Below are 10,036 nucleotides of genomic sequence, written 5' to 3'. Positions count from 1 at the left end.
ACCGTTGATTAATAATCAGAAATGCTTCTTGAGCAGTAAATCAGCATATCAGAATGATTTCTGAAGATCATGTGACACTGAAGACTGGAGTAATGATGCTGAAAATACAGCTGTGCATCACAGAAATAAATTACATTTTAAAACATATTCAAACAAACTTACAAATTGTAATAATATTATAAAATGATATTTCACAATTTATTTCTGTATTGGTTTTTGATTAATACATAACACAAATTTCACAAATTTACAGCAGTCTTGGTGAGCATGAGAATCTTCTTCTAAAAACATTACCAAAAATGCAATTATTCCCAACTTTTGACCGATACTTTACACCTGAACAAATGAACTGAACAGAAGGCCTCTGTTCAAAACTGAGGTGCTTGTTTAAAATAACTCTACTGTGTACAGTGGCTAGTTTGGCATTCAGGTCAAGGATGCTTCCATGCTGAGGTTTCTCAGAGGTTTCTCTAGCAGCTCTGGGAGGCCCGTCGGGTCTGATGGGCCTTTGCGCACGTGGAGGTATGTCGGTTGAAGCTGTCTCTCCACATGAAGCGTTTGGAGCACAGGCTGCACTCGTAGGGTTTGATGCCCGTGTGGATCTTCATGTGGCCCACCAGGTGATGCTTCATCTTGAAGCTTTTGCCACAAACGGCACAACCAAACGGCCTCAGACCCAGATGCATGCTCATGTGCCGGTCCCTCTGGCTTTTGTGCGTGAAACTTTTGCCGCACTGGCACGGATAGAGCTTGTAAACCACCGAAGCGAAGCCTGAGTGAGAGGTCTGCTCCTTTAAGCCGTCGTCAACCGCCGTCTCCCCTTTAGAATCATCAGCACCTCCTTCGAGCTGGAGCTTCTCCCTGGACGTCGGGTTGGAAAGCTCATCCGAGGCTTGCGAAAAGCTCTCCATGGAGGTCCCGTAGAAGTCTAACGGCTCTTCATAAGAGCAGTCTCGATCCAAGCACTCCACCAGCTTCTCGTCAAAACAATCCTCTGCTATGTTTGGATCGTCTGAATCATTTACGCCGCCAAACAAGCTGCCGCAAGCATCTCGATTCTGCCTCTCTGATTTAATATGCACCTTCTTTCTGTGTCCCATTATGCTCGGCGGCACATAAGCCGGTCTAGAGCACTGGTTTTCCATTGCGTCCGAGCCATTCTCACTGCTCGGATCATCTGGGGATGAACAACCGGCGCTTTCTAACGTCGCTGGACCTAAAGCAGGATCTAAATCGGCTAGATCTTCTCCCTGACCTGCAGTCTGACCAGCGTCCTCACTATCAGTGGTATAACCATCACCTTTCGGAGACGATCCATGGTCGATCCGGTTTTTCTTCCCTACTTCCAGAAGCTCAGTGCATTTGTCCACCACGTGCCACATCTGCAGGAAGCTCGCGGCTGTTAAGAAGGAAACCACTTCTTCAGCCGGCACCGAAAGCCCTCCCGTGTAGCACGACAACAGGAGCTGCTCGAAAACGCACGGATGCATGACGTCTGGCAACACCACGCGGGCGCTGTTCTTCAGCAGCACCTGATCGCAGAAGTACGGAGAGCTGGCGGCCAGAACCGCGCGGTGGGCGCGAAACTGATGGCCGCCGATGGACACGATGAGGTCACACAGCTGCCCTCTCTGCCGCTGCTGGTTCAGCTTCTTCAGGAGCGAGCAGGAAAAATCCGGGAACTCCACGTGGAAGGAGTGTGCATCAGTCTCCATGGTTACACAGAATCTAAACACTCTGAGATAAAGGCAGGGTAGGTTAGCTTACTAGTCAAAATCATCTAAACTAAAAAAAAACCATGCTACATGCAAATTACAAAATGCAAATGATTGCATAATTGGAAAGCAACATAAATAAGCTTCACTGTCTGGTCAAACTCGGTGCTAATATATCACTTTGCATGTGACCCTGGACCACAAAACCAGTCATATAAGATCAGATTATATTTATTATAATTATACATCATCTGAAAGCTGCATAAATAAGCTTTTTTGATGTATGCTTTGTTAGGATCTGACAATGTTTGGCCGAGATACAACTAATCTGAGGGTACAAAAAAATCTAAATATTGAGAAAATCACCTTTAAAGTTGTCCAAATGAAGTCCGTAGCAATGCATATTACTAATCAAAAATTAAGTTTTGATATATTTACGGAAGGAAATTTACACAATGTCTTCATGGAACATGATCTTTACTTAATATCCTAATGATTTTTTGGCATAAAAGAAAAATCAATAATTTTGGCTATTGCTAAATATACTAGTGCTACTTATGACTGGTTTTGTGCTCCAGGATCACATATAATATTTATCCCAATGTTATCTATGTGTTAAGCAGAAAAATCAGATGTCTGTTGTTGTTCTTGCATTTATGTTATGTAAATATTTCTGTTCAGTTCCCTGTTCTCAAAGTTTGTATTTGTTTTATTTTAATATTTCTGTTCAGTTCCCTGTTCTCAAAGTTTGATTTCTTTTTTTGTACGACAAAAAAAAAAAAAAAAAACAAAACAAATAACCACCGTTGCGTTCAGTTCCCTGTTCTCAAAGTTTGATTTTAAGCACACATTTTGTTACTTATTTTGTTCATAAAATCAAGACCAGCAAAACTATATAACAACAATACTAAACATAATTACATACTACACAGTATTCATTTCATTTGATAGGCCATAAGTCTATTAGGAATCTTATCAGTTAATTAATTAAATAATGTGTATAATAATAATAATAATAATAATAATAATAATAATAATAATAATAATAATTTGCATAAGCTTAACTATGTTATCCGCAAAAATGCACCATTTAATACAAATACTATAGTAACACAGTCCGTATATAGTAAATGTCATACTGTTGATTGCAGGAGGTCAGTTGTACTTTATCGAGATTTTAGTAACAATAACTACATGTAGTAACTATGGTATTTTGGCGGTAACTATGGTTTCCATGGCGACGTTTTTGTAAGGAATTATAGATGTTATGCGGTGAGATGAAAGAGAGCACTGTGAGTATAAGAGACTGCAAAAACCACAATGACATCATTTCTGGCGGCAAAATCTTCCACATGGAAATAAACATAATATATAATCTTAAAAACAAATCTATGTTGATAGTCGGAGGAAGAAACATATCTTTGAAACTAGTTAACTGTCAAAATTCACAGTTAGTGTATCAGAGATCAGGCTAACCTGCTATACTGCTAGCTAGCATATCAAGAGACTTTATAGATGTTAACAGGCGAAAGAGACATTGTTGGTCATGAAGGAGACGCGTAAATATTAGTACAGTTTTCTGCCTCACTCGCGATATAATAAAAAGTTCCGTCTTACCGGTTTTTGCATCATTTTAGTCCGGTTTTCTGAAAGCTAACGTGCCTTCTCTCTTCCGAGAGCCAGAGCGCTGCGTACAGCTTACGTCATCACGCACAGTCGCGTGGCGCAGGAAGAAATGTAAACAAACACGCCTACTTTCCGCTGAGTGCCAGATTGACATGTGTTTTCAGTGCAGCTATACTGTAGACAACAAAAACAGTGACACAGAGGTGTGATAAAATAAAATAACATAATTTATTCTAAAAAGAAAAGAAAATAATAAAAGAAAATACCACAAAAAGAGGAGCGAGATGTAAACTACAATAGGCTAAACTTAAAATAAATTAAATTTATATACACAAATGAGGTGCGAAACATAAAATAAAATGATAAAATAAAATAAAATAAAATACACTAAAAGCTAGGCTACTCATAGTGCTTTGTGGTCATGGTTGAAGACTTAATATTGGTAAATTATCAATAAAACAACAACAACAACAAAATATTCAGAATAGGTGCTAAGATTATTATTATTATTATTATTATTATTATTATTATTATTATTTATTATTATTTGTTTTTAATTACTTCTTAAATGTTAGTATTAATCTGCTATAACAAGTAGACAAGCTTCAAGTGTTTTTAGGCTATACTCCTAAAGGCCTTCAGTAAGGATATTCCCTTGAGGTATCAACCACAGCAAGCCTTATGGTGTTATTTAAATTATTTAACATGTTCAGACAGGCTCTTCGGGTTTTGTAGGTTGCTGTGGTCTTAATTAAAAAATATTAATTGATGTATTTTTAAAAACGCTCAGCAGGTGGCGCTATAGGATAAGCGCAGCGCTACAGCAACAGACATTTTGGCCCGAAAGTGTGAAACGAGAGCAGGTCCTTGAATGTGTGATCAGTTTAATTTAATTTTATCTGTTTATTTATTTATTTATTTATTTATTTTCAACTGCTTAAAAATTAAACAGATAACTAACAAAAAAAGCCTCATTTGGGCTATTCTTCGTTCATGGAGAAACTAATATAAACAATATAAATATAATATGGCGAGACTGTCCATGTTGACTTTTAACATCACTGCAGTTGTTATGAAATATAGCCCATGTCTATTAAAATCGCCCAGCTGTCAGAGTGTAACTGAACTCATTTAGTTTTCAAATATAGAACGATAATGCTATCAGAAGCGCTGAATATTACTCAGTTACCCACTATATCCAATCTTTCTGGAATGAGGACAAAGGTGACTATTTATTAATTTGATATATGTTCAACGGATGTATGTTCATATAACTGCTGCCATTAAGCTTTGTGAAATGGTGGCTTATATCATTTGCATTTTTTAACCTTTTTTTACCCTATACAAACTGCTCCATTTTTTTCTTTTCTTTTTTTAAAGTTTTGTTGTTGTTGTCATTTTTAATGATTATATTAATTTTATTTATTAGTTTTTATTTATTATTTTAATAGTCATTTTAGCTTTAATTATTTTAATTTTATTTGAGTAAGAAATGTTGCTGAAATACAATATATTTTAATTATATAAAACTGAAATAAAATTTATTTATAATGTTTGTCAATTATTTGAGTAATAAACTATAATTTTTGTGTATATTTTATTATTTATTTTAATGTTAATATTTTTGAAGAAATTACACTTTGCTACAATGTAAAGTAGTGAGTGTACAGCTTGTATAACAGTGTAAATTTACTGTCCCCTCAAAATAACTCAACACACAGCCATTAATGTCTAAACCACTGGCCACAAAAATGAGTACTCCCCAAAGTGAAAATGTCCAAACTGGGCTCAATTAGTAATTTTCTCTCCCCGGTGTCATGCGACTCTTTAGTGTTACAAGGTCTCAGGTGTTAAATTTGGTGTTATCACTCTCACTCTCTCATACTGGTCACTGAAAGTTCAATATGGCACCTCATGGCAAAGAACTCTCTGAGGATCTGAAAAAAAAAGAATTGTTGCTCTACATAAAGATGGCGTAGGCAATAGGAAGATCGCCAGGACCCTGAAACTGAGCTGCAGCATGCTGGCCAAGACCATACAGCAGTTTAACAGGACAGGTTCCACTCAGAACAGGCCTCGCCATGCTCGACCAAAGAAGTTGAGTGCACGTGCCTGGCGTCATATCCAGAGGTTGTGTTTGGGAAATAGACGTACAGTATGATTGCTGCAGAGGTTGAAGGGGTGGGGGGTCAGCCTGTCAGTACTCAGACTGCATCAAATTGGTCTGCATGGCTGTCGTTCCCAGAAGGAAGCCTCTTCTAAAGATGATGCACAAGAAAGCCTGCAAACAGTTTGCTGAAGACAAGCAGACTAAGGACATGGATTACTGGAACCATGTCCTGTGGTCTGATGAGACCAAGATAAACCTATTTGGTTCAGAGGGTGTCAAGCGTGTGTGGCGGCAACCAGTTGAGGAAAAAAAAAAAAAGCATTTCTCCAGAACTTAACACTATTGAGCATCTGTGGGGCATCCTCCAATGGAAGATGGAGGGTTGCAAGGTCTCTAACATCCACCAGCTCCGTGATGTCATCATGGAGGAGTGGAAGAGGTTCCAGTGGCAACCTGTGAAGCTCTGGTGAACTCCATGCCCAAGAGGGTTAAGGCAGTGCTGGAAAATAATGGTGGCCACACAAAATATTGAGACTTTGGGCCCAGTTTGGACATTTTCACTTAGGGGTGTACTCACTTTCGTGGCCAGCGGTTTAGACATTAATGGGTGTGTGTTGAGTTATTTTGAGGGGACAGTAAATTTACACTATTACACAAGCTGTACACTCACTACTTTACATTGTAACAAAGTGTCATTTCTTCAGTGTTGTCACATGATAAGGTACATTAAAATATTTACAAAAATGTGAGGGGTGTACTCACTTCTGTGTGATACTGTATGTGTGTAAATATATATATATATATATATATATATATATATCTATATATATATATATATATATATATATATATCTATATATAAAATTTTATTTCAGTAAACATTTCAATTATAATTATTATTATAATTTTTTTTAATGGGTTGAGTTTTACCCTGACTCAGTCAGATCCCCATTGAACTCAAACATTTCTGAACTTAATGATCTTGGCTGCAATCCACGGTCATTTTATAAGTCTACACTTTTACTGTACATCAACTGTTTCCTTGTGTTTTTATTTCTGCTAAATAATTTTAGGAGAATCAACTAGGACCAAGTTGATATTTCAGTGAATCCTCCTGATGAGCAATAAACTTCTTCTCTGGGGAAGTCAGATTCTGTCTCTCGATTGTCAAAGTTAGTTTTAAGATTAATATTATACCAACTTTAACCTTCTCTGAAGCTCGATAGCCATAAAACAATAAAAATCCCTTCCCTCAACTCAAAGAATGAGCGTCCAGAGGTTTGATTGAGTCGTGCGGCAAAAACGAAAAGGCTTCTGTCCATCACTCCTCACCTTCAGCAGAAAATCAATGTGCCATTACATATCCCACTGAATCAATATTTTGATGGACACACTATCAAGGCCAGCGGTGACAGAAAACTCAATGGGCTTCCATTATAGATCTCAGGGAAGCACAATAGTGTATGATTATATTCCTACCAGCAATCTCACCCATACTGACAGACAGTGAGCGAAGCACAAAACATGGCATAGCTCAAGAGAGACCTTGCCAACACTTAGCGTGCACACTCAGCCAAACTGCTCACGCTAGATCCTGCTGATCCTTAGGTGACCAGAACTCAGTCACTAACACCTCTTATGGAGAACTATGGCACTATTGCACAGTGATTTGATCAGAAACACCTGTGCCTCGTGAAGCTGTCATCTACTTTCTAGTGTAGAAGAAGGAGACTACTGAATGTATTTTCTTTATTGTTTTATTTCTTGTGTTACTAAAGGTTCAAGCGAAGTGGTGCAAGATGCATTAAACTATCGCAGCTATGGAGAAACTTGACTGAATGCATGTCTCTCATGATGTTTTGATCTAAAGGCTTTCACTTAAATTTCTGAAATGAGTTTTGTGGACGTTATTGTGCCAGTGTATAAATTTCCATACAAACAAACAAATAAAACACTTTTTGAAGATAGTAATATTGTAAAATTCATAATAAATTTGTTTGTTGATTTTTTGGATTGGCAGAAGTGGTGTGTTTATTAGGAAAAAGATAAGGTTGTTATTTTTGCATTTGTTCTGCATGTTTTATATTTTCTTGGTCACCATTTTTGCTTTGATATTTCATATTTGGATGACTTTATTTTAATGTTAAATCTAAAAAAGCACCAACTTTTGACTAGTATGGCCTATTGTATGTTGGAAATGGGACAACAGTCAATTATACAGGTTTACAGTCATTATACAACTTTTAAATGCACATTTTTTCCTTCTATTTTTCCTATTTTCTCCATTTATTCACCACTTATTATTGAGACTTTTCTGGGAAATGGTTGCTTGCATATATATTTTATTTCTCACTTGTACTCATAATGTTTGGACTGTCTGGTCACCACATTGTCTTTCATCATTTTCACCATCATAACATTAAAACCATCACATCAAAAACATTTTTTAAATCGATTTTTACAGTGATATATAATGCATTACCTTGATATATCAAATATAAATTTTCACTATTACGTTTTTCTAATACACTAAATTTCACAATTGTAATTTTTTTGTTTAAAAATATATTTTTCACTGTAAGTTAACTAACAGATTAACTAACTTTTTTTTTCTCCTTTTTTTTTGTAACATTTGTTTTTTTAAAATTAGCACAAAATTGCAGAGTGCACCTTTAAATCCTCACATTCAGAAGAATTAGATCTTTTGTAGAGACACGTCGAGCAGACCATCCCCAGACTGCAGCAGCGTCTCAGTCAGCTGTACACTCAGGAGTCATCAGGCCCAATTGAGGGCTTAAGCTCAGTTCTGGAGCTAATGGTCTGAGATGGACTCTGTGTGCCACGGCGCAGGTGAGACGGAGCTGTTCCTGCCCAGCCGAGCGGAGATCAAACCTGAGGCCGTGGAGGGGGGAAGTCACCTGTGTCCACCTGCGGCTCTGGAATCAATAAGTCTGTCATCTCTTCTGATATTGGCCGCAGTAATAGCGCCGGGTGATTAGGGCAACTTCCCTGGGTATTAACTGCATCTCTCATCCTCAGAGACCCGGGCCAAGCCGTGGAGAACAAAAGCCTGTTTTATAAGACCAGGGGCCTTGTCTCACGTGAGCTCAAGGTGGAGATGGGCTTGGGGTCGGGAACTCGGGAAGCTCTGAAATGAAGGAACTCTGGGGCTTTTGGCACAGAGAGAACTTGGATTGAAACCTACTACTTTGGCGAAAGCTTCATAGACTTCAGGTTGGAGCTTCACAAATGTTATTGACCTGTGGGCAAGTCTTTTCTTCTTTCTTCATTCTGCAGAAGCTTTGGTGAGGGCGGTTAGAGGAATCCCAACCCAGACTCATTGGAAGTTTGTGCCTATGGTCACATTTTCTGCAAAATGATGAAAAATAAAAGTTCCAAAAGGGAGTTTTTGCAGTGAAGAACCGTTTCGGGTTCCTCAAAGAACTTTTCAGTGAATAGTTTTTAAAGGAACAAGTATGAACACTCTTAAAAATAAAGGTTCAAATAGAGGGGTTTCACAGCAATGTCATAGAAAAAAACATTTTGCTTCCCCAAAGAACCGTTCAAGTAACAGTTCTCAAAATTTGAATAATCTTAAAGGACCTTTTGTGCAATGGAAATATTCCATGAATGTTAAAGGTTCTTCATGGAACCATAAATGCCAATAAAGCACATTTAAGTCAAGTCAAGTCACTTTTATTGTATCTTGTCAAGTGAAAATTTGCCTTGGTGGGTGATATTCTTTGGTGAGTGATATTGTTGTTGCAGAAATAGTTAACATATAACCATACAGACTTCAACAGGTGAAAATGTGCAATATGCACATACATATAGTCAGTACACACAGTGTACTATTGGACATACTTACAGTTAGCACTACACATTTACGCAATATGTACATACATACAGTAAGCACTACACATTATACACTATACACAGAATGTACACATTCTACATTATGTAGACATATATACGCATGAAAATATGCTAAGGTGCAACAGAGTGTACTTGGGCTGGACACAGAAATGTTATGGATGTGCATGGTATGCACATCCATATCCAGTGGTAGCAGGTAGATTATTGTATTGAATAGTTCGGTGTTGAACTGTAAGTGTTAAAGTGCAGTGTGTGGCATACCATGTTGTGGAGTATACAAATACTCTACACTTTATTTTTAAGTGTAGAGTATTTGAATAATCTAAAAAACCTTTTTCCACTATAAAGAAGATTTTGTGCAATGGAAAGTTTACTTATGAAACCTGTAGATGCCATTAAAGAAGTTTTTTTGAGTGTATTTTTTTTTTTTTTTGCCAACAAATCATAAATGGAGCTGTGATGCAAACGCCAAAAATGTATTAGTTTACAAATCATGAAAAAAAAAAGCATTTTGAGGTCATAACATAGTATTGTGCAAAGGAAATAAGTATTTATCAACTAACAATCTGCCCCATAATAATAATTTGTGTGAATAGGAATAAAAGATTTTTAAAAAAAAATTTTTTACTGCTATATTGTTCATTTTAGCTGGAATTTGCAGTGAATTGTCTGTATAGATGCTTTTTTTGAATTTGCTAAAAATATAGTT

General features: G+C 37.1%; 1 protein-coding gene across 1 annotated transcript; it reads right to left on the bottom strand.

Annotated features, from left to right (window-relative positions):
• Positions 1-235: 235 nt before the first annotated feature.
• LOC109094784 (zinc finger and BTB domain-containing protein 43-like) lies at positions 236-3,506 on the bottom strand. Its single transcript, XM_019108488.2, has 2 exons — positions 3,333-3,506; positions 236-1,737 (listed from the first exon to the last, which is right to left on the bottom strand). Exon 2 carries the CDS (start codon positions 1,713-1,715, stop codon positions 471-473), a length of 1,245 nt encoding a protein of 414 aa, XP_018964033.2. The 5' UTR covers positions 1,716-1,737; positions 3,333-3,506; the 3' UTR covers positions 236-470.
• Positions 3,507-10,036: the final 6,530 nt, after the last annotated feature.

The sequence above is a fragment of the Cyprinus carpio genome, chromosome B5 (assembly GCF_018340385.1).
Source record: "Cyprinus carpio isolate SPL01 chromosome B5, ASM1834038v1, whole genome shotgun sequence".
NCBI lineage: Eukaryota > Metazoa > Chordata > Actinopteri > Cypriniformes > Cyprinidae > Cyprinus > Cyprinus carpio.
This window is presented reverse-complemented; position numbering and strand designations above follow the sequence as displayed.

What these genes read in the sequence shown, in the direction of transcription:
- LOC109094784 (XM_019108488.2), bottom strand. Translation starts at nt 1,715, where the DNA reads ATGGAGACTGATGCACACTCCTTCCACGTGGAGTTCCCGGATTTTTCC.